The sequence below is a fragment of the Mauremys mutica genome, chromosome 1, assembly GCF_020497125.1.
Source record: "Mauremys mutica isolate MM-2020 ecotype Southern chromosome 1, ASM2049712v1, whole genome shotgun sequence".
Lineage (NCBI taxonomy): Eukaryota > Metazoa > Chordata > Testudines > Geoemydidae > Mauremys > Mauremys mutica.
This window is the reverse complement of record NC_059072.1, coordinates 27,366,984-27,392,971: the sequence shown is the minus strand read 5'-3', so window position 1 is coordinate 27,392,971 and position 25,988 is coordinate 27,366,984. Positions and strand designations below refer to the sequence as shown.

The 25,988-nt window shown below is 40.2% G+C and overlaps 1 protein-coding gene across 2 annotated transcripts in view; it reads right to left on the bottom strand.

Annotated features, from left to right (window-relative positions):
* KMT2E (lysine methyltransferase 2E (inactive)) overlaps window positions 1–25,988 on the bottom strand; it is a 133,862-nt gene that overhangs the window by 93,451 nt on the left and 14,423 nt on the right. For both annotated transcript variants that reach the window (XM_045029899.1, XM_045029906.1), the window contains exons 2-5: window positions 20,700–20,884; window positions 5,388–5,502; window positions 4,425–4,654; window positions 809–889 (exon numbers count right to left, since the gene is read on the bottom strand). In XM_045029899.1, coding sequence (XP_044885834.1) covers window positions 809–889; window positions 4,425–4,654; window positions 5,388–5,502; window positions 20,700–20,770 — 497 coding nt within the window. In that variant the 5' untranslated portion in view covers window positions 20,771–20,884. The remainder of the gene's footprint in view (window positions 1–808; window positions 890–4,424; window positions 4,655–5,387; window positions 5,503–20,699; window positions 20,885–25,988) is intronic.

Below are 25,988 nucleotides of genomic sequence, written 5' to 3'. Positions count from 1 at the left end.
GTAAAGAACTGAAACTGTTCTTTAATCTCTATGTCACAGGGTGAGTTGGCACTTAAAGAAGGTTGGTCAGCTGTACCTGTGCCATAGATACTTGCCATGGTGCTCAGCTTAAGATGTGGGTAAAAGACACTTTCTGTTGTTTGCACTTGATACCTAGAAAGGGTGGACTTTTCATGACTTGGCTGGAGGGCTAAATCACCTTAGCAGCCAAACCGTGGTGAGAGAACCACGACAGCTAACAGGTCCAGAATCATATCAGGTAGGCTCCTATTATACTCCTGGATCACCCTCAGTAAAGGTAGTTCTAACATTTGCTATCCTCCAACTAACTAATACAATTTCATATTTGTTACCCATTGTTAGGTTTATGCCATTTAGTCCTAGTGACTTGTTGCCCTTTGATTTAACAGCTTTTCCAGCATCTCCTCTTAAAACCTCAATTTGACAATGTCTGATCTTTATCACCTGAAAAGAGAAGGTAGTTTCCCACTACACTCTCTGTAGTGAAGACTGAAACAAAGAAATAACAGTGGATGAGGTATCTAATTAGTCATTTTACTTCCAGATGACCTAGCAACAGAAGCAATTCTCTTTCAAGTTTTCGGCTTAACACTTCAAGAATTTTATTTGTTAACATGTTTGGTATGCTTCTTTATAACACAGAACCTGCTTGCTACTTTGTGACAGACTCATTTTCAATAAAATCAACATATTTAAAAGGCAACTTTTATTCATTTTATAGTCTCTAATATTCTAGTTAGAGTTTAAAATTGCATGCACACACCATTATTAGCCATATGCTACTCACCTAGGTTGACAACGTTCACACAGATAGATATCAGGAATATGCTGCCTGTCAATCCCCATGCAGTCAATGTGCTGCCAAACACTGAAAAAAAATAAATATTCCATGTGTATAGTCTTCTGAAATTAATTCATTTAAGATTGACACTTTTTTAGTGACCGTGGCACACTGGACATGTTCGGTCAAAAGAAACGGTTACTTAACGTAACTTTGGTTCTTCAAGATGTGATGTAGACATGTATTCCACTTAGGTGTGTGCACGCTCAGCCCACTGGAGCTGGATAATTTTGCCTAGACATATCAATAGAGGGTTGACACTCGCGCCTCGTGACCATAGTCTCTCCCCTGGCTATATGAGGCAGCGCTGCCCCAATTTCCTCCCCCACTCCCCTAGTTCCTTCACACCAAATGCCCAAAAACTAAACTACAATGCAAAGAGGATAGACAGTGGGTCATGGAATACACATCTACATCACATCTCAAAGAACCACAGTTACAGTAAGTGACCATTTCTTCTTCGACTAGATGCATCCATGTATTCCACTTAGGTGACTCACAAGCAGTACTCCATGCTGCTTGTGAGCATGGAAGCAGGGCTTGGAGTCTACCAAAACAACAAGTGCAGGACTGCCTTATCAAAACTTGCATCTGCCTTGAAAAATGCAGTAAAGGAATAATGGTTCATAAATGTATGGATGGATGACCATGTAGCACCCTGAAAATGTCCAGTACTGAGATGTCATTAAGGAACACTACTGATGTTGTTTTAGCTCTTATACAATGAGCTCGCACCTGCTGAGGAGGCATAGCTGAAGCTATTTCTTATAGAGTTTTGATACAGGATGTTATTCATTTAGAGACAGTCTGTGAAAGGACCACTTGACCCTTCATACAATCTGCATATGACAGAGGCGAGGCAAAGCAAAGCACGAAATGGTTTAGTCCTGTCCAGACAGAAGGCTAGACGTCGCCTACAATCTAATGTATGGAGACACTGTTGCTCCGGAGATGAATGTCGCTTTTGAGAAAAACACAGGTAAATACACCGCCTGGTTCAAATGAAACTGAGAAACCACTTCACAATCACACCCAAAATTTTCGTCTAAAGTCACTTTGCCCTTAGAGAACTGTGTATAAGGAGGCCCTGCCATCAGAGCCTGCAACTCACACAACCTTCTTCTGGATGCTATTGCTACAAGGAATGCAGTTTTCAGCCACAAAAGTGGACACAGACAAGATGCCATGGGTTTGAAAGGAGGTCCTATTAAAGCCATTAGTACCACATTAACTTCCCACAGAAGAACCAGCTCTCCAGATTGGAGAATGGAGACAAAATTAGTCCTTTTAAGAATCTTGCTACCATATTATTGGAGAAGACCAAACTTCCCTGAAGAGGAGAATGAAAAAAATATTGCTGCCAGATACGCTTTCAATGAATTAAGCACAAGTCCCAACAACTTGAAAGCATAGCAGGTACTCCAAGATATTCTGGATAGAAGCCAGTGTTGGTTGAATTCCATGGGCAAATGACACACCAAAACCAGCTTCCATTTCACTGACTAGGCCATTCTGATAGAGATCTTTCTACTTTTGAGTAGGGCCTGCTAAACAGCTACCAAATACTGCTCTTCCTCTTAATTTAGCCACAAAGTAGCCACACCATGAGATGCACAGAGCTGAGAACGGGACGCAATGTGTGACCGTAATTCTGTGTGAGTACTTTGGGGTGGAGAGTAAAGGGCATGGGAGGTTGAATTGACAGCACAAGTCAGAGAACCAGCACTGCGTCAGTCACACTGGGGAAACAAGAATGAGCTTGGCCTGATCTGTCTTCAGCTTGAGACTGACCAGTGGGATGATTGGGATTGGGGAAAAATGTACAGGAGAGCCAAGTGCCAGCTGAGATAAAGGGTCGGACAGGAGCCCAGACTAAGGACTCCTTGAGAGCAGAACAGGTGACATTTCTTGTTGTACCTCACCGCAAAGGAGTCGATCATCAGAATGCCCCAATTTGCAAAGATGGCCTAAAAGACACTTGTCTTCAGACCACTTGTGACTCAGGAAGAAATTCCTGCTGAGATGGTCTTCAAAATGACTCTAGAATCCAGGTAGTTGGCTATCAGTGAAATGCTCTCCTCAATGCAAAACTGCCACAACCTGATTGCCTCTTGGCAGAGCATCCTGGAGTGTGCTTCCCCTTGCTAGTTCACATAATAGAATGCAGTGATATTATCAGTAAGTATGTAAACCACGGAGACCCTGAAATAGTCCAGAAAAGCAGGACATGAATTGTAGTTGGCCCGAAGCTCCACTATGTTGATATGCAGTGAGGACTTCAGCTCTAACCACAGACTTTGAACTTTCAGTGACCGCAGGTGTACTCCCCAACCCTTTAGGGAGGCATCGGCAACAGCAAACCTAGTTGACAAGGACCAGATGAAGAGAACACACTGGCAAATGATCTCTAGACCATGTCCACCACTGCGGGGAGTCCATGAACAGTTGAGGAAGGCAGACCAATCTGACCAAGGGGTAAATAGTTGGATGGTAAACCATCCTGAGCCACATTTGGAGGGGGCAAAGGTGCAACCCTGTGAACTGGCCCACCTGTGTGCATGTGGCCCAAGAGCCCCAAGCACATCTGAACTTTCATGGAAGGCTGAGACTGCAAACTGAGGCAAAAAGTGGCAAATCACTTGAAAACAGTCAGTCAGCAGAAAAGCTCTTGAACTTGTTAAATCTATTAGGGCCCAATGAACTCGATTTTCTGAGTGGGAACCAAAATTGACTTCCCAGTGTTTAGGATAAGAACCAGATGACCGAGCAAGCACAGTATAGTATTGATATGATAAAGCTTCCTCTCTGGACCTGCCCCTCAGTAACGAGGCATCCAGATATAGGAAGATATCGATTCCTTTCTTCCTAAGATACATCATCACAACGACCATTCACTGAGTCTTTTCTGTGAATATCTGCAAATCGAACATCGCTCCTTGATGTAGGCTTCACTTAGGCACAGCAAGCACCACATTGCAATCACTGCTGGGGATCACTCCCCCATACGACAGACAATGTTTAAACCCTGGTGAGCATCACCAGGGAAATACTTAAATTACAGCTAACACACACGAAATCTAACTAACACTATACTATACTAAGGATACTAATTAACTATATACAACTAGAAAAGTCAATAAATAGAGGGACTGTGGGATGAAAACCACACAGAACTCTGACTCCAGCCACGGTGTCCGCATTTGAGAAACGCTGGACTAGATTGAATTTAATGGATAATGTGAATGGCCTGCAAAAAGCCCCACTACTGACAGAAGAGTAGACTGCTAAATATTTACAATGGAGCAACCAGACACAAAACAGCAGATTGGAACAAAGCGTGAAACTCTTTCCCTCCTTGAACTTCTATTTTGCTGATTAAGACAGTTACATGGCCTATAATACACTTGGAAGAGCCTCTGTTTTGATGGCGGTTCCCCTACCCTAAAATTGAATATAATCTAAAGTAATTAGTTATTTCAAAACTGCTTACTACTACAGTTTGATTAAAAAATAAAAACATGTACATATGTATTAACATCTTAATTCATATAAAATATTTTACCTGCATTTGTCACAACAAATCATGTATCCATCATCATGGGTAAAACCACAAATGCACCTGGTAATATCAGTTCCATAGCTTCCATCCTCTGATGTGCTGATGGTAGTAGCACTGGAAGTTTCATCAAAATTGGGAGTGGTAAATATGCCTACTTCATTCTTGCTGATAAGAACTGATGGAGGAGGAGATGCTGGAGGCGTTGGAGGAGGACGAGCACCATAGTTATGGTCCTGGATGATTTTTTGAAAAACCCACAGTTATCTTGACATGGATCTACACAGTAACCAATATTCATTTTCAAACTCCTCAGAAGGATTCCTATACCCACTTTTGTTTGGAAGTCAGGTTTCTAAATCCATAGCCAGAATGAAAACATTCAAAAACAGAAGCCCAAAGTTATGCTCCTAAATTCACATTTAAACACCTACATAATGCCCTACACTTCAAAAATGCTGTGATTCCAGCAGCTCCCATTAAACTTTTTAAACTAAGACCAGTTATGTAGGTGCCTAGATATCTAAATCCACATTTAACTTTACACAAACAAGAAAAGGGAGATAAAGCAGCTTGAAAAGTAAGTGTCTGTTTATGTACCAATATCAAATCATTCTGGAAGCACTAGTTGCAAACACTAGATTTTACTACTACTGCATCAGCAGCAGTATTGAACATTGCCTAAACAGGCTCTATATACATCCACTCAGAAGCTCATCTGAGCAAAGCAAATGTTTATTCAATAGAAAAGAACAAAATTGGAATGGAAAGTTTAAGATTCTGAGCATTACAAACAGTAAAAGAGCATTAAACAGAACTCTAAAAACTATGCTTGTCTTTTTGTATATCTGGCTTTTAAGTGACCCCCTCTTCCCTGTCCACATACAATATGGAACTTTAAATGTGCCTCAAAACGATTTGATTAAAAAAGTCGGAACCTCACACAAATACTCAAAGTTCTAAACTTACCGCATAAGGCAAACCAATGTAACTGTGAGAGTGATGAGAACTGCTGGTATATAACTGGTGTGGATAACTGTTTGATTTTTCGACTACCACAGGGCTAGCTTCTACAGATTCTGGTCTGAAAAGCAAGATGTACACCATTACATACAATATTTCATATTTATTTGCTTTTACTTATAATTTATAAAATGAAAAAATACAAGTATTTAGATTTTTGTTTTTGTTTTTACTTTTCTCACAGGAACAAAAACACATTTTCATAAGAAGTGGCCTCAAAGGAAACATAAAATATGTATCACCAAGAAAGAAGTTTCTAGAACATCAGACATATAGCTGAAATGGATCTTTGACATATGAGATCTTGTTATAGGCATTAGCCCCAAGTAAATTCTGCAGCAGTTCAGACACCCTGAACTTAAAACTTGGTTTAGCATTAGATAAGGCTGTGAAATACCACATACAGTAACTCCTCACTTAACACTGTAGTTACGTTCCTGAAAAATGCGACTAAATGAAACGACGTTAAGTGAATCCAATTTCCCCATAAGAATGAATGTAAATGGGGGGAGGGGGTGTTAAGATTTCAGGGGAAAATGTTTTGCCATGCAATACAATAAAATAGTTGGGAGGTGCCCCCGCCTTACCCCACACGGACACAGCCCACTGGCACTGGAGACAATGAGTCAGGCAAGGAGGCTGAAGGTGCTGTAGGCTGGTGGCAGCACGGTGCACAGCAGCAGCTTCCCCTACTCTGCAAGTACCAGGGGCGAGGGGCTCAACCCTCAGCCCACCCATGCCCCCCTTCCCCCAAGCGCCCACCCTTAACCCGCCTCTTCTCCCCCCCGCCCCCTTTACTCTGCTCACCGCATCCTCACTTCTCCCCCCTCCCTCCTGCTCACAGCAATCAGCTAGCTTGTGACATTCAAGTTCAGGGGGCAAGAGGGAGGGGGGAGGAGTGAGAACTCCTCGCGAAGGCTCTCCCCCGCTCCCCCCCTCATCCTGCTCACAGCAATCAGCTGGTGTGAGGCATTCGGGAGGCAGGGGGAGCCTGCGCGCTGAGTCCTCACTCCTCTCCCCTCCCTCCTGAACGCTGCAAGCCAGCTGATTGCCGCAGGAAGGAGGCATGGGGAGGAGGTGGTGGAAGGCGCTGATCCGCATGGTCTGCACGGGGGGAAGAGGGGAGCTGATAGGGGGGCTGCCAGCTGTGGACAAAGCAGGCAGCCAAAGGACGTTATAGCGAAGCACTGCACAACTTTAAATGGAGCATGTTCTATAACTGAGCAGGGACGCAAGATCAAAACAACGTTAAGCGAGAGGATGTTAAGTGGGGAGTTACTGTAATTGTATAAAGCAGGGGTCAGCAACATGTATACACTCTAATTTTAACGTTTTTAGAAGGTCTCTCTATAAGTCTATACGTATAACAGTAGTTTGGTTATATATTAAAGTAAACAAGGTTTTCAAAATGTTTCAGAAGCTTTATTTAAAATTAAATTTAAAATGACGCTCTTATCAGTTTAATGTCTGGCACGTATTTAGATACTTTAAGCTGCACATAGGCTTCTGAGTGATCAGTTGTTAACTGGCTGGAACCCCAGATCGGCAGCTGAGGTGAGTGGAGCTGGTGGCTGGTAGGGCTGAGCAGGGCCAGAGGCCTAGACCCTGTCTAGCAGGGGGCCTGCACTGGAACTCCAACCAGAAGCAAGGTGAGTGGGGCTGTGGTGGGGGGGGGACCCCGGATGGCAAGGGGCCAGCAGCTGGAACCCCAGAGCAGCGACTGAGTGGCTTAGCCTGCCGCCGCTCTGGGGTTTCGGCCGCTGGCTCCTGCCAGCCAGGGTCTCAGCCCGCTGCCAGCCTGGGGTTCCTTCACCCAGGCCAGCAGCGGGCGCTGAGTGGGACTGGCGTTAGGGCCCCAGCTGGCAGGAACCAGCGGCAAATAGCACCAGCCCGCACTGCGTGCCATCAAAAATTGTCTCGTGTGCCACCTTTGGGGCACACGCCGTAGGTTGCCGACCCCTGGTATAAAGTGACTGCAAGAAGAGGCACATTAGCATCATTAATAATGACAGAAGCAACAAGGGATAATACATATGAAACTACAGAAGTCTATCAATATATTCATATCACTCTCCGCAACTTCATTAAGTTCCACAATGACATCTAGGGAGAACGTCAGTGCAGTGCCAATAGACCTCTGTGGTGCCAATCAGGTTCTACAACATGGTTTTTGATTGGGAAGGAAAGAACATGCACACCGTGAATCAAAAACTAAGGCTCTTGATATTCAAAACAAAATTGGAAGAAAAATTAAAAGATGATACTACTGAAGAAAAAATTGCAAAAAAGGAGAAAATAATGTAGAAAGAGGGACAGTGTGAAAGGAAAAAGGATATTTTATTGCTTTTTCCTAGAAGTTTTATAATATTTATAGACACACTTGAGTATGAGAGCTAGAATTTTTGGCCCTATTTCTGGAATTGCCCAACACATTAATTCTGATCTTATTACATATTGGCAGTAACTTATTATTTATTCATCATTTCATCTAGGGGCTACATACCACTTGGGCAAATTTCAAAGGATCTTGGAGCTCACAAATGAAAGCTCTCTACATGATAGCAAATCACTGCCAGGGCCAGCCAAGGCAAGATGACGACTCTTAACTAACAAATAGCAATCTTAGTCTCCTACTAGTCTCTAAGAAGTTCACAAAAGTTTTTCTTATTCCGAACAATTAAAATGAAAAAATCAATGAACTCTAATATACTGATCATTCAAAAGGAGTTTAGTGATATGTGTGTTTAAAAAATTATTTAACAAAACATGGAAGAATAGTAGAAAGAATAGTAAATATGGTAGGCGACCAGTTTGGCTTAACAGTGAAATCCTTGCTGATCTTAAACACAAAAAAGAAGCTTACAAGAAGTGGAAGATTGGACAAATCAAAAGGGAGGACTATAAAAATATTGCTTAGGCATGCAGGAGTGAAATCAGGAAGGCCAAATTACACTTGGAGTTCCAACTAGCAAGGGATGTTAAGAGTAACAAGAAGGGTTTCTACCAGTATGTTAGCAACAAGAATGTGGCCAATGAAAGTGTGGGCCCCTTACTGAATGGGCAACCTAGCGACAGAGGATGTGGAAAAAGCTAATGTACTCAATGCTTTTTTTCCCTCTGTCTTCACAAACAAGGTCAGCTCCCAGACTACTGCACTGGGCAGGCACAGTATGGGGAGGAGGTTACCAGCCCTCTGTGGAGAAAGAAGTGGTTCAGGACTATTTAGAAAAGCTGGACGAGCACAAGTCCATAGGGCCAGATGCACTGCATCCAATGGTGCTAAAGGAGTTGGCAGATGTGATTGCAGAGCCATTGGCCATTATCTTTGAAAACTCATGGCAATCGGGGGAGGTCCCGGGGAACTACAGGCCAGTCAGCCTCCACTCAGTACCTGGAAAATTCATGGAGCAGGTCCTCAAGGAATCAATTCTGAAGCACTTAGAAGAGAGGAAAGTGATCAGGAACAGTCAGCACGGATTCACCAAGGGCAAGTTGTGCCTGACTAACCTAATTGCCCTCTATGATGAGATAACTGGCTCTGTGGCTGAGGGGAAAGCAGTGGATGTGTTATTCCTTGACTTTAGCAATGCTTTTGATACGGTCTCCCACAGTATTCTTGCCAGCAAGTTAAAGAAGTATGTATTGGATGAATGGACTATAAGATGGACAGAAAACTGGCTAGATCCCCAGGCTTAACCGGTAGTGATTAATGGCTCCATGTCTAGTTGGCAGCCAGTATCAAGCAGAGTGCCCTAACAGTTGGTCCTGGGGCCGGTTTTGTTCAATATCTTTATTAATGATCTGGAGGGTGGCAACTCAGCAAATTTGCAGATGACACTAAACTGGGAGGAGTGGTAGATAAGATGGAGGAGAGGGATAGGATCCAGAGTGACCTAGACAAATTAGAGGATTGGGCCAAAAGAAATCTGATAAGGTTGGATATTAGGAAAACCTTTTTCACTAGGAAGGTGGTGAAGCACTAGAATGAGTTACCTAGGGAGGTGGTGGAATCTCCTTCCTTAGAGGTTTTTACGGTCAGGCTTGACAAAACCCTGTTTGGGATGATTTAGTTGGGGATTAGTCCTGCTTTGAGCAGGGGATTGGACTAGATGACCTCCTGAGGTCCCTTCCAACCCTGATATTCTATGATTCTATGGATTCAGGGCACTTAAAGCTAGTTTAGGGGATTGTGTTTTTGTTTTAAACAAACATTCATATTGTGCATATTTTTTTCTCTGGTTTACTTTGTAATTACAAATTACCAACAAAATAATAGTGTATATACACACACACTTTTTGCCCTGTGCCATGAAAAGAAGAGTTCTACAAAGTTAGTTTTGGTAGAGGAACACTGACTACTTAAGTCATATTTCTGTATTATTTTAACTTTTTGTTATAAAACAGTCACACTCTCTCATCTTTATGTTTTTTCTAAAAGATATACTCTAGGAATCATGTTGGGGATGTTCTATAGCCTGTGTTATACAGGTCAGGCTAGATGATCACAGTCGTCTCTTCTGGCCTTAGTATCTATGACTGTATTAATTTGTTTACTTCATGAATATGAGAGAACTTTTCATCTTATGTATAGTTATTTGGTTAATCAGTTTCCCTTTATGCAAGCAGGTTTTCCCACACAGTAACAGAGAAAAGAAAAACAATTAAAATTTGTACAGCCACAAAAAATTAGAAGGCGACTTTAGAATAAAGGGAGATTAGAATACTGTAGAGCTTTCATAGACTGTAAATTCTTCAGTTCAGGACTGTCTACTGCTTTGGATACTCCACAGAACCAAGTCCAATACACAATCAATCACACAGGAACTATGTAAATATTTGAAAATACTTAGATCAAGGTTCTTTCAGAACTTCAACATTTATCTTTAATACACACGAATACTATATCTCCTCAACTACACCACAATTTTCCTTTAAAAGTAATGACAATTGAACAGAATATTTTTCACAGAATAATGGACTCTTGCTACTAAATAAATGCTGAGAATGGAAAAGATGTGTTAAGGAAGAACACAAACATTTCCTAGGCGGAAGATATTTACTCTCTGACATACCTTCTACTACAATAACTTTCTAGTCACGCATTGCCTTTTCATTTTGGAAAGGGAGTGATGAAAGAGGTTGTTCAGTAAAGAAACCAGAGGGGGGCAGCAGTGGTCCTCAACCTTTTCCATACAATGTAACACACATTTTGGGGCATCCCTCCCCCATCTGGGGAATTGTAATCTCCCATAGTCCCTAGGTTTATGAACCTATGTTCTAGAAAGAAAACAAATTTGAAAAGGTATGTCAGATTCTCCACTACTCTCATAATCCCATGTTGAAGGTACAATATTTTCTGGTTGGGGTCCTACTGCAATGGAACTAAAACTAATCCTGAAGATCTGTATACTCAAAACTCTCACAAGGAGTGGATATTTGCCCAGTACAGCCCAGCTACGTTTCCAGAATTCTAGTCACTTTTATATCCTTCTCTCCCAATTCAAGAGACTGCGGTCCATCCTTTAAGGCAGGAGTTGGCAACCTTTCAGAAGTGGTGTGCAGAGTCTTCATTTATTCACTCTGATTTAAGGTTTCACGTACCAGTAATACATTTGAACATTTTTAGAAAGTCTCTCTATAATATATAACTAAACTATTGTTGTATGTAAAGTAAATAAGGTTTTTTAAAATGTTTAAAAAGCTTAATTTAAAATTAAATTAAAATACAGAGCCCCCCAGACCGGTGGCCAGGACCCACGCAGTATGAGTGCCACTGAAAATTAGCTCGCCATAGGTTGCCTACCCCTGCTTTGTTTCCTAGCAGAATATTTTTTAATACTTTTGGAAAGTGAAAGGAGGTTGCATGTCTATCCTGTTTTCCACTAAATAGTGCATTTTTTCCCAGGGATTATTTGGATCTTGTTTGTTTTCCCTAGTAACTGGAGAACTATTTGGTCTAATAGGCAATCTGAATACCAAAACTCCCTGGAAAAAAAGATTGTAATATGCAGTCTACATTTCAGCAATGCTAAAGTTTATTACAGAAGCTTTTCTTTGTTAGATACCATTATTGTGAGCCACAAAAATAAAAATGTCAAGTTCTTAAATGTGAGATAATTCAGTGAAAGATATTGATATTAACATATACTTAATCAAAAGTCCTTAAGAGCCTAATCACCAAAATTTCCTGCTCTACCTTACAATATATACCCTGAAGGTGGCAGTCTGTGCATTCCACACAATCAATTTGGAGTCCAAAGAGTAACTGGGCTTCGCAAGGGATTTGAAGTGCTCTTTTTTAATTCAGACAATAAATCCCAAATCCCACTTTCTGTAAGTGCTGGCTATTTATCGTAGTTCTTTGGGGATAATTGGTGGACTTGGCTCCCATAATTAGACTGTCCTGATAACAAGCATCCATATAATCACATAAAACAGTGGAAAGCAGCAACTACCAAAATAAAAACATGAAAAAGTTAAAAACCAAAGAAAACAAAGAAATCCAAGGGTTATTGTTACCCATTTTAATACTAGTAACCCAGGTTCAGGCTGTGACTATTCCTATGGATTTAAGTTGGATAACTCAGGTTTAAAGTTCAGCATGTATATAAGTGACTGGAGGACAAGGGACTAAGTTTCGTGTGGGACAGAACAAGAGAGGGTGATACAGGAGTAGGGAGTGGATGCAATGTGCAAAGTCAAGAATAACATCAATGAAGAAGTGAGGAAGGAGTGAGTATGTACTTTGTGAAGGTTCAGTTAATTTTTTAAAAAATACTGGATTTCAAGGACTCTTATTGTGGGTATCTTGCAAAAATTTGAGTTTTCAAGAGGAAAAGGGTCAAGAATATATGACTTGGCATTCCTCACTTGTGGTTCTTGATATCAAAGATATGCACTTGAGGCACTGTATTTAGAAATCTTTTGAACAGGCCCCATTCTGTAGCTTCACAGTACCATACATCTGTCCTGACCCACCAAGGCAATACTTAAAAAAAAAAAACAAAAAAAAAAACCCACTACACACAGCATACTCCTGGTGTTTATAAACAATGGAATCATCTAATTTTTACTGTTTACTTCCCTAGTACTTAGGGACATTCAAACTTCACAACTGAAATGTGTTGTAATGTTGTTTGTCTATACACCCGCACAGCATGAGACACAATGTCACAGGGTGGTTGGCCCTTTAAGGAGAGTTGGGCTCAGCCTCAAGTTTCTCATAAGCAACCTCCCAACTGAGATGGTCAAGTAGCTCAGCTGGAAAGGAGAGCTAGATAAAGCAAATGGTCTCCTGGGGAAGGCCCTGGAGCAAAGGGAAAGATTCAAGGAAAAGGGGCTTGCAGAAGGTTGGGTGTGTGTGTGAAACCCTATGTTGAACTGATTTATTGTATTTGCTGAATAAACTGTACCCCGAAGGAAGGGTTTGAAAGATTGTGACCTTCCTGGGATGTGGAAACAGGCCAGCAGCCTACACAGACTTTAACAACAATCAAACAAACCAAAAAAACCCAACAAATTAGCACTCAGTATTATGGCCTAATTCACAGGTTAATGATTTGAGTGGGATTCTGACCAAATTATTCTTCTCCATGATGTACACAAAACCCCTTGGGTGAGGTCATGTACATGTAAGTGGTCTACAGGAGAGTCACATATTACGCGGGGGTTAGGTTCTGAAGTCAGCGCGTAAGGCAAAAATTGCGTATAGTCAAATGCTTATTGAGTGGAATGGCGGGCGGAATCGCCCTCACTACATGTACAGTATTTAAACTGTATCTCTCTAGCCTGCTTCTTACTTGCATCTCTTTCCCCCCCGCCCGGCCCCCCCGGAAATTTCCACTAGATGCATCCGACAAAGTGGGTATTCACTCACGAAAGCTCATGCTCCAATACGTCTGTTAGTCTATAAGGTGCCAGATCCAGACTAACACGGCTATCCCTCTGAGTATTTAAACTGTTATTCCCCCCCCCTTTTTTTTTTGTATTGCCGAGCACGTAAGTTAAATGCACCTATGATGCAACTCCACTGTATCAGTGGACAGACTGCTAAGTGGTTAGAAACTGTTAAACATTCAGAAGTGTTCAGGCTAGAAAACATGGTCACCAAAACCCAATCTTCCAATGGGTTAAAGGATTTTCTCCTATTAGAAAACAGTACTAGATTTTCTCACGGCTTGGCTACACTTACAACTTTGCAGCGCTGCAGCAGGTTGTGAAAACACACCCTCTCCAGCGCTGCAAATTGCGGCGCTGCAAAGCGCCAGTGTGGTCAAAGCCCCAGCGCTGGGAGTGCGGCTCCCAGCGCTGTCCGTTATTCCCCACAGGGAGGTGGAGTACGGACAGCGCTGGGAGAGCTCTCTCCCAGCGCTGGCGCTTTGACTACACTTAGCGCTTCAAAGCACTGCCGCGGCAGCGCTTTGAAGTGTAAGTGTAGCCAAAGCCCCAGCTACACTAAAAAAAAATTAAGCCACATTTAAGAGTCTCAGTTCTGGTGTTGGGTCAGACAACTTGCATATCTAGAACTAGATCACTTGAGAAATTAACACAATTATTATACAGCCTTAAACTACCCCATTCTATCAGCAGATGGCCCTAGTGAAATTAAATAAAAATGATTAATAAGAAATAAACCAACATACCACAAGGCTGTTAAAGTTATCAGTAAAGATTTCCATAAACTCTGTTTTATGGGCTTATGGCTCAAAATTATCTACAATATGAATCATGGTTAAAAAGTTTTAACTAAAGATAATCGTTTTCTTCTAAGCGGTTTGAAAAGGGGGTTAAGCAGACACTTTCTTTCCACGATTGTTTTGACTATTCATTATAAAAAGTTAATCTGAGTGGTTCTCACCCTTAACACCAAAAATAAAGTTTATATGAAAGCTGGGGGCTCAACAGGTTTTTTTTTGTTTGTTTTTTTTTTTTAATTGTGGATGTCAAAATACTGTGACACTCATTAAGACAGATTTTCAAAGGAGCCTAGGGTAATTAGGATCTCAACTCTTTTAGGCTCCTTTGAAAGTCCCAGCCCAAAAGTTTAAGGTCATTTATCATAGCCTTATAAACTCAAAAGCAGCATTTACTTATTAAAAGGGAAGGGGGGGTGGATTATTTGAAAACCACTTGTTCCTAGTGTGCCTCAGCAGCTTTGCAAATTTCTGGAAAAACAAGTTTTTATTATAGTATGTACAACAATTTGACAGGTTTTTGTACTACAATTCATATAAACATTGGTTGGCTAAAATTCAACCCAGATAAGAAAATATGATGTATAACAACGTATTGTGTTTCACACAAAATGTATTGCAAGACTTTAGTTAAAAAATACAAAACAGCTGGTACTGGATGGGCAAAACTAGGTAGAGAACATTGCCTGATCTTTGGCAATTGTTTACTGATTTCTCACACAGTTTGCAAGGTAGGTATACTACTTTTTATCATAACCTGCACCTGAAAGACCAGATTTCCACAGTAGTTATGAATGAGTTTAAAATAAAAAAGAAAGTCATCTAAAGCGTCAAAGTTCCCTTTTCTTCTAGATGTAGAACTTGCTACAGTAGTGACCATTAAGCTAAACTATAGTAAAGCCTTTTATTTGGGGTTAACTCTGAAAGCCATCTACAGAGTGTGGAACATGGTAGTGATTTCCCAAGCACTTGACCATGAATATTCAACATTCATACTTGGAACTACACTGACTTCCTGTAAGCCAGCAAGACCTTTCAGGCCCTTAGTATGGCCACTCTAATCAACTGCTCTCTAGCCTAATTTTTCTTGCTCTGAAGGGACAGAGTCTTACTATCCCAAGATCCTTTTCCACTAAAGGCACATACTTTAAAAATTCTCTTCTCCTCTTCTCTTTCAGTCCATCTAGTGTTCTTCATATCAAATTGAAAACTGTTTACAATGTCTATTGTACTCCAGATATTAAAGCATGTTGTCTTGTATTTGCACAATTTTGTGTGTCAGATTTTGTAGAGGCACCCAGAGGAACTCATATATACCCACAGCACAGATAATGCCTTTTGTTATATAGATTCTCCATTAGTATGGCCTAACGAGGCAGTACCTTTACAGTGCTTAACTAACTCTGAGTACAGGAGGACATGCAGTTTATTTCACCATCAACTGTGATTCCCTCTTAATTTGAAAAAACAAAAACAAAAAAAACCCACAACCCTAACATTTAATGGTTCAAAGTGAATAGTATAATAATTATATTCAACTTTATGCGTACTGTTCTAGTAACTAACTACAATAGTGTTCTTTTTACAGGCCTCAGCCCTCTATTTGGCAGGGTAGGAGAAAGGATGATTAAATTTCCAGGTCTCCTTTTTTAATGAAGATTTTTTTCCTACATAGTCAAGTTTGCCACCCCTTGTTTCCCCCCATGTTTCGGCATCTTAGGAAGCAGAAACAAGCCTGTCAAGTTACAGGAAACTGGTTTGACTCCTTTCACTTAGGAATAAGCCCAAGGTATATTCAGTAAGGATCTATCTTTGTTATTGATGCAATCAATGTCCAAAGTGTCAGTCTCTAAAAAAGAGCTGTGTTTGAAAAAAAGGTGGTTATGTCAATCTAAAATTTCTTAGTGGTCCTTATTACAATACTAGAATAGTCAACAGTTAAACCAGTTCTTGTGTACCAACTATCACGAATTCCGTTTTTCCCCTTGATTGTAAGTTGGCATAATACAAATTAATTACGATGCGCACAAGCTTTCACCCAGTATGATCAAAGAACACTAAATAAAACTGCTTTCTATTTCTATATATTCTATAGCTTCTTCTTTCTTGGCTACTTATTTTCCATCTGTTGAACCCTATTTAAGAGCTCAGCAATTGCAAGTCAGAGCTAATCAGTTTTTACATTTGCTTCTTTCAATAAGGGGCATACGTACTGCCCTTATAGGATGGAAATCCACTAGATGTTACCTGCCTCATGCTTCTTAGCAGTCCTCTTCGGACAGTGATGGGGAAGACTGTTCCTACAGTTTATTTTAAAAACAGAACTTTTTTGTGCATGATCCTGGACAAATCCACAAAACTAAATGAATTTTAAAGTTCAAATTCAAGAATGGCAAATTTTAAGTTATTTCAGATGCCCCACAAAGCAGCCAGCAAATCAGGAGCTTAAAATCTTGTCCCTGACCCCCAGAAGCCGCAACCGTGATAGCAGTTAAGTTAATCAACATTATCACCAATGAACACATGAGATCTCATCAGCCCAACTAAAAACAGACACCTAATGCCTCTAGAGTTTGCAGAGCACAAACACAAAAACCAAACAAATAAAAACACAGACAGCTGTTTTCTTTGGCTCTTTGCTTTTTCAAAACCAGGAAAACCTAGCACTCTTTTTCTGCGCTCTGGCTATTGGAAGCCTCTCTGTTTTGAACTCTGGCTGAAGCAAGTCTTGGATTCCCTGTTGTCACTAAAACATCAGTGTAGAATCCTTTGGTTTTCCCGACAAACAGTGGCAAGTCAACCAGCCGACAATACTGACTGCATATGCTTGTGCATCTCTTGCCACTTATTCCCATCATATGGTCTTAAGTATAAAAGGATAGATTACGCAACATAAGGAGATACCCTTCAAGAAAGGCACACTAACAGATGTCTTCTTAGGCCCAGTCTGTAAAAGCTTTCCAAGTGAAAGCTAGAAAACTCATTTCACTCTTCATAGAAATTACGACCAACGCTTGTGTTTTAGGGAAAATTCCCCCCCTTGATTCAAGAGGTTTTAATGTTAAAGGACACATGCGAGCCATTTTTCAAGTTTACAATGGCCAATTCATCCATCTTGATAAAACCTAACTCCACTGCCTTTATTTAATAACTTATTACTTTGGAAGTTCTTCAGGAGACCTGAAGCACGAAAGAAAATATGTAAAAACAAATTCTAGGCTATTTTTCCAACACTTAAATCATGCAAATATGTTCTTAAACTGTCCAAAAACATGAAAGCTGTATGGTTTCAACAGGACAAAATTAAAACTGTGTGTAGGAGAGTGGGGGCAAGACTCCTAAGGAAAGAGATTAAGAACATTATATCTATATTCATCGTGACTGACAGTCTATTGGCAAGTTTCAAAATGCAAGCTCTTTCAAAAGACTAGAAAGATAAACAACTAACAAATTATAATTTACCAGTTATAAATTTGCAACTTGTAAATTTGTAAGTTACAAATTTTACTTTCCTATTGGATTCTAAATATAATTTACATATGACCTAATATTTTTTTTAAACTAAGTGACTAAAGTTCGGCTTTGAAATGAACAGTCTGACAGTCAAAAATGCTGAATAACTAGCATCTCCCATTGACTTCATTTTTTAAAAATAATCATGGCTAAGATTTATAAGCACATATATTATACTGTGCATTACAGAGACCGTCTCTCTCTTTAAAGGCAAGATTTTATTTTTTTGGGTTACTTCTCTCACCTCCTGCCAAAACCAAAATCAAAACCCGTTGCATTGCTACATACTCTGCTAATGCAAACAGAAAAGAGGAAACACAAAAATCAACAAATCCTGTTCTTAGATATGTTGAGATTATTGGGATGGTCCTGATACTACTACTTTGTGTAAATGAAAGGAAAAACAAAACAAAAAAAAACCAGTCATTTTTACTCCATGGAAAATATTTTGTACTGTATTTCATCCCAAAAGAATCCACAAACATATTGGATATGCAGCTATCTTTGGTGTGGAGAGTGCCAACCAGGTGGTCAGCACACCACACAACAGGGACATCTTTTTAATCAGACTGGCGAGAATACAACAAGTTAGATGTCTTCACGTCAGCAGGGCCTGATGAAACACACCCTAGAATACTCAAGGAGCTGACTGTGGAGATATCTGAACCATCAGCAATTATCTTCGAAAAGTCATGGAAGATGGGGGAGATTCCAGAGGACTTGAAAAGGGTCAAATGTAGTGCCAGTCTATAAAAGGGGGGGGGGAGGACAACCCGGGGACTTACAGACCAATCAGCTTAACTTCAGTACCCGGAAAGAGAATAGAGCAAATAATTAAGCAATCAATTTGCAAGCACCTAGAAGACAAGATATAAAGTGACAGTCAGCATGAACTTGTCAAGAACAAATCTCGTCAAAATCAATCTATAGCTTTCTTTGACAGGGTAACAAGCCTTGCAGATGGGGGAGAAGTGGTGGATGTGATATATCTTGATTTTAGTAAGGCTTTTGATACTGTCTCACACAACAGTCTCAAACAAACTAGGGAAATACAACCTAGCTGGAGCTACTATAAGATGGACACATAACTGTATGGAAAAATGTTCCCAGAGAGTAATCATCAGTTGTTCACAGTCAAGCTGGAAGGGCATATTGTGATGGGTCCAACAAGGATCAGTTCTAGGTCTGGTTCTGTTCAATATCTTCATCAATGACTTAGATAAAGGCATAGAGTACACTTCTAAAGTTTGCAGACGATACCAAATTGGAAGGGGTGGCAAGTGCTTTGGAGGATAGGATTATAATTCAAATGATCTGGACAAACTGAAGAAATGGTCTGAAGTAAATAGGATGAAATTCAACAAGGACAAATGAAAAGTACTCTACTTAGGAAGGAACAATTAGCTGCACACATACAAAATGGGAAATGACAGCCTAGGAAGTACTGTGGAAAGGGATCTGGGGGTCATAGTGGATCACAAGCTAAATATGAGTCAACAGTGTAACACTGTTGCAAAAACCATTCTGGGATGTATTAGCAGGAGTGTTGTAAGCAAACACAAGAAGAAATTCTTCCACTCTACTCCATGCTGATTAGTCCTTAACTGAAGTAGTGTGTCCAGTTCTGGGCACCACATTTCAGGAAAGATGTGAACCAATCAGAGAGCAACAAAATGATTAAAGGTCAAGACAACCTGACCTATGAGGGAAGATTGAAAAAACTGGGTTTGTTTAGTATGGAGAAGAAAAGACTAAGAAGGGACATGATAACCTTTGATGTACTTGGAAAAAGTTGTTACAAGGAGGAAAGAGAAAAAAATGTGTCTCAACTTCTGAGGATAAGACAAGAAACAATGGGCTTAAATTGCAGCAAGGGCAGTTTAGGTTGGACATTAGGAAAAATTTTATGTCAGGGTGGTTAAGTACTGGAATAACTTGCCTAGGGAGGTTGAGGAATCTCCATCATTGGAGATTTTTAAGAGCAGGTTAGACAAACACATGATAGGGACAGTCAAGATCAGGGTTCTCAAACTGGGGGCTGGGACCCTTCAGGGGGTTGCGAGGTTATTATACGGGGGTGGGAGTGGTCAGCCTCCATCCTAAACACCGCTTTTCCTCCAGCATTTATAATGGTGTTAAATATATTAAAACGTGTTTTTAATTTATAAAGGGGGTTGCACTCAGAGGCTTGCTATGTGAAAGGGGTCACCAGTACAAAAGTTTGAGAACCACTGCTCTAGATAATACTTAGTCCTGCCATCAGTGCAGGGGACTGGAGTAGATGACCTCTCGAGGTCCCTTCCAATCCTATGATTCTATGAATCATAGGACTCTTAAGAGGAGTGCAATGAGGTCTTCAATGTCTACAAAAGACAGACTGGGCCAGACTTTAGGTATCATCTGATTGACACCCAATAAAGCAAATGGATTTTTGAGCAGTTTATCTACCTCAGAAAGATGAAGGGCCGAGTTGAACCTGTGATTCCTAGGCGTCTGTCTAGTTATTTCACACATATACCTAAACCTTTAAGCTAACCACTTCAGCTATAAAAAGCTGAAACAATGGATTACCAAATAGAAAGACTAAAATATTGGGAGAGAAAAATGTAATCGGATGCATTATAACAAAATTAAAAATATTAACTATGAAAATGTATTTTTTAAAACACCCTTCTGGACTATCAGTATTTCATGTACGTAATTCCATGCACCAAAAGAGACATTTGTGACTCTAAACACAACCAAATAGGTTTTATTGCATTCTTTAAAGAAGCCAAAATGATCAACATGAGAAAAAAATTTTAAGCAGTAAAGCATATTTTATTTAAAAACTATCCCCTTTGATAGGCAGTATTTGTCATCGGTTCAGTTTTGTTTTTTTTTTTAAGAAAGGAGTACTGATGTGAAGAAAAAATAAAGCTACAGTAGGTAAATAAAAATAGCTATTAAAAATTCAAACAATTAAAAAAAAACATTTTGGAAGTCTGCTTCAAAAATGCCCATCGCAAAAAGAAAAAATAACAAAGTTAGCAGTTTTGTTAAAAATACTTACTCTGAGCCTGCAGCCATTTCCAAATAAGAAGTTTCTGCTGTGTCAACCCCAAACGGGATCACTATGCTCATGACGTTCGTTTCTGATAAATTCGATTACTACGGAGTCCTGTGCATTGGTATCCAAAACACTGGGGCATGCCAGCCACAGTGCTCATTGCAAACATCTAAGTGCATCCACAAACCCTGTATAAAAATAAGAAAAACAATGAAGACAAATCATTTTAAGCGGGTAGTTCCATATTGTGTTTTAAAATGGCACCCTGTGCTAAGACATCTTATAATAATTTCATTTTGTTATCAGCATGAAGACAAAAAATATTCAGATTATGGCAAACATTATAAAGCTTTAAAATTTGCTTTAGTTTAGTATATTACCCTATCAGCATGGACTTTTTTAAATAAACAAACAAACATCTTCAGTAGGAGAGCTCTCATATAACTTAAAATACTTCTGAAGGAAGCTTTTTTCCCATACTTTCAATCAAAAAATCTGAGGCAAAAATCTAAAAACATGAACACGGAGAGTATAGGATCAAACCTCAAAGTTTTAGAATTAAAAAGCAGAAGACTGCATACAAAACAGATTATATAAATGAACAAAACTATCACCACCCTCTTTGAATAACTGTTATTGATAAAATTAAAATCATTCTGTTCATATAAACACCTCTACCCCGATATAACACTGTCCTCGGGAGCCAAAAAAATCTCACTGCATTATAGGTGAAACCGCGTTACATCGAACTTGCTTTGATCCTCCGGAGTGCGCAGCCCAGCCCACCCCACCCCCGGGACGCTGCTTTATCACGTTATATCCGAATTCATGTTATACAGGGTCACGTTGTATCGGGGTAGAGGTGTACAATTATACGTACCACCACAAACACTCAAAATTGGCCATTATTAGAACAGACTGAGTACATCACCAGATAACTTAATGTGGCCACAAATCTCATCTTACCCACTCAATTTTCAACAAATAACCAAACTAAGGAAGAAGAATGTTATTATGTGGTGGATATCTGATAGAATTTGGAAGAGTTAGGATGCCTATGTGATAACTTAAGACTCAGAGAGATCCTTAAAAACAGGACAATGTTATTTTTAATTATATTCATTGAAGAGCTTTCATATAGTCTCAAGTATCAGAGGGGTAGCCATGTTAGTCTGGATCTGTAAAAAGCAACAAAGAGTCCTGAGGCACTTTACAGACTGGCACATCTGTTAGTCTATAAGGTGCCACAGGACTCTGTTACTTCATATAGTCTGATTATAGACATAGTTATGTAACATTTCAGATGGAATAATAAAATGTTAACATGTATTAAAATGACTACTGAACCTTTAGGCTCAATGTTACTACTGTACTCTTGGTTTATAAGCAAATAATGCTAAACTGAAAAAGTGAAGCCACTCAATTTTAATGAGGAAGAAGGGAGGTGAAGTAACTCATGAATGCTTAAGGAACAAAGATCAGTTTCTTCAGGTGATGAGTTAGACAAGAGTTTTTGACTATTTAACAAAATGTCTCCTTGTTATTCAAGTACAACTCTGAATAGTATATATTGCACAAATCTTCCTATGGGTTCTAATTAAAATAAGTTTGCTACATGTTACTCTGGCAAGCACTGAAGAGTCAATATGGCTAACGAGAGAGAGAGAGAGAATCTATTTTGACTCATACATAACTCAAAGTCTAATCTCCATGACACTGCACTTCGAACCTTCTCTTCTTCCCCGCTACAGGGGTGCCACAAAAGTACAGAGTATGAGCAAAAGAAGGGGTGAACAGAATTATATCACTGTACTGTTCCTACTCCACAGAACTAAAGTAGTAAGTTAATATGTACTGAGTCAGCAGTAACTTATCCAGCAGTGATTAGCCAAGTGAGGTGAGATCTTAAACTCAAATTGATGGCACTTCTCCATTTATCTGTCTTTATTTTTAGCTATATACTTCAGCACAGCTACCCATGTCTTCCTTACTTCCACACTGAACTACTGCAATGCACCTGTAGACTAGCCTCTAAAATTTGACTGTGCAGAATGCAGATTGCTGAGCAGTGCTTCTGGATGAAGCATATAATTCCTTTGCCCAGTAAATTACATTTGCTTCCAGTTTGTTTAAGAGTGGTTTGAGCTGTTGGTTTTGACCCATAAAGTCATAAAGGTTTGGGGCTCTGGCTATTTTTAAAACCACTTTTCTCCTCACAACAGTTAAGCTCAACTGCGGTACTTAAAATAACTGCCCTTTGATTTGAAGGGAGTGTACTAGTGACCAGGCATTTTCAACTGAATCAAAATCTTAATTTATTGACAAGGATAGTTTCCAAAGAATTTCCCTGAGGTGGATTGGGAAGGACTTCACATTGATGTTGATCTAATTAGAATATTTTGTATTTTTAAAAGTGCACATGCTTGGAACATTAGGAGGACACATTTAATAAACAAGAAGAAAAAGTCTAGAGTAGATCATATTAAACTTCCTTATGAGATGAGTAAGGCCTCTGGATATTTTAGCGTTACCAATTCTCGTGTTCTTGTTGGAGAAGATGATGTCTTTTTTAGCCCATTAGACAAATTACCAAATATACTAACTGTAGAGAAGTCAGGTCACCTACTTCATGGAGATAATTCCTAATATTTACAGAAGTATAGTAAGTTATGTTTTGTCAGATGCCATTGACACCAAACTGTACTTTATGCAGAGAACACCTTAGGAACAGTAAAAATTTTTACTTTATTAAAATGAATTTATTGTTCCTGAGAATGAAGAAAATGAAGTCCTCTAACCAAAGAAAAAGTACATCAAACTTTACAGTGATGGATGCACTGCAAATACGTAAGATAGACAGATAAGCAGCAGCAAATTCTCACACTATCCTACTTTTATGCTAGAACATTAAACTGGAGGGACCACCTCTCCAATTTAATGAAGTTCAATTTCCACTTACTTACCTCCCTTCTGAGACTCTCAAAAAGAGTGCCAATTCATACCAAACTCGACTGAGGGCTTGGCTACACTGGAGAGTTGCAGCGCTGGTGGAGGCTTTACAGCGCTGCAACTTAGTAACTGTCCACACCTGCAAGGCACATCCAGCCCTGCAACTCCCTGCCTGCAGCGCTGGCTGTACACCTGGTCTGCTTGGGGTATAACGAGTGCAGCGCTGGTGATGCAGCGCTGCTCGTCAAGTGTGGCCACACATCAGCGCGGTTATTGGCCTCCAGGGTATTAGGAGATATCCCAGAATGCTTTTAACTAAATTACTCTTTGTTTTGCTATGATGCCTCTCTTTGTTTTGTTGTGAACTCGGGGCTCCAGGAGCTGCTTATCTAAAAAACAAACACAGCTCTTGTTTGCTGTGATCAATCTGTACCTGACTGTGAACAATCAATTGAGATAACCCACTGCCTTGCTGTGAATGAGGCAGGCAGGGGGATGAATGTTTGCTTGAGGAGAGAAAGGGGGGGGGGGAGGGAATCCGTTGGAGCAGCTGCTTATCTGGTCTGCAGGCTATTTGCAGTTAAGAGTGAATGAGGGGTCGAGGAAATGTTCAGCTCCCTGCCTTGCAAAATCTGACACACAGTGTTGGCTCCAAAAATCCACTCTCTCTCTCTCCCCCGCTCCCTGTCACACTCCACCCCACCCCGCTCTTTTGAAAAGCACGTTGCTGCCACTTGAACGCTGGGATAGCTGCCCATAATGCACCACTCTCAACAGCGCTGCAAATGCTGCAAATGTGGCCACCCTGCAGCGCTGGTAGCTGTGAGTGTGGCCACACACCAACGCTTTCTCTACACAGCTGTACGAAGACAGCTGTAACTCCCAGCGCTGTACAGCTGTAAGTGTAGCCATACCCTGACACAATGATCTGCTCATTTAAATTAGACAGCCATCAAATGGTAACAACATTGGGTTGGGTCTCTGTCAATCTCAGCTTGATCTGAACTAGCAACTACAAAATGAAAGGCTTCACATTACCTATGCCCTGAACCAGTCTGCCCCCAGGCAGCAATACTGATAAATTAACATCGGAATGTAACTAGGAAAACCTATCCTGAAAAACAGTTTGGGACAGAGAGGTTCAGTGGTAACATTTTAGAGTTATTATAGCCTGGATGTGACTCTGCCTTGACTGTCATTGTCAGCGTTGTTGAGCCAGCCAGTCAAAAAATAAACTGTAAAGATTTGGAAAGCCACATGTCAGCAGAGGCTGACACAAAAGAGGGGGTGCAAAGGATGTGGAGAAGAACTATGCCACCTGACTCACGTGCTCTCATGTCTATTTTCTTGCGCAAAGCAACTAAGATTATCCAACAATAAGCTCATTGTGTACACAAGATATTTGGATTGGACTAAGTGACCCATGTCTGGACAATGGTTTTACGAGGAAGTATAAGATGTGGGTGGCAAAACTGAGACTTAAGAAAATAAAAACTACTAACCATAAAATGTTCAATAAAGCAGGTAGATAACAGATTAGTTTTCTGAAGATGTACAAACCTACAGGGAGTTATGCCAATGTGTGTCCCAAAGTCACAAATGTGATTACTAGTGACTAATGACCTAGGCTGATTTTTGCTGTGATTGTGGCATTAATTCAAGAGGTGCCCAAATAGTGCAGAAAAGTAATTGGGAGGGTTGCAGGAGGAATATTCAGCACTGATGTAAACAGAAAAGGCAGTGGTTCAAAACCATTAAGTTCAAAATTGCTGTAACCGGGGTGGAGGGGGACGACACAGGTCAGGCGACATTACACACACACACACACACACACACCACTTATTTATAGGTCTTTCAGTGGCAAACTAGTCATTTAAATTCTTGGCCCAATTTCAACCACTTTGAATAAAACCAGAAAACTGATGAACTTCAATAAATTTCACTGATTATATAACAGCCAAAGAACTGTCCTTTTAAGAGGAAGAAGATCTACTTATCCACTTTGTATAACTGATCTAAAACTCTTATGTTATACTTTCCACAAAGAGATTCTTCAAGACTCCTTCATTATCATTATTTATCACCACCATTTAAAATTACAGGACATAGCAACCTTCCTTATTTCAGCAAAGAAAGCTGTAGTAGTATTTGAGCGTGGTACGTTCAACTACTCCTCCAGAAGTGTGGCATTCCATCACCAGGAGCTGAATGCACTGCCATTGCAACATCTGCATATCCCCAGCTAGCTCAGGAGCAAAACCTGTGTTGCTTGTGAACAATACTCAAGGAATTCTTCATGTTGTAACAGCCACGGATTGACATTTCTGCCCTTACTCTGGGTAG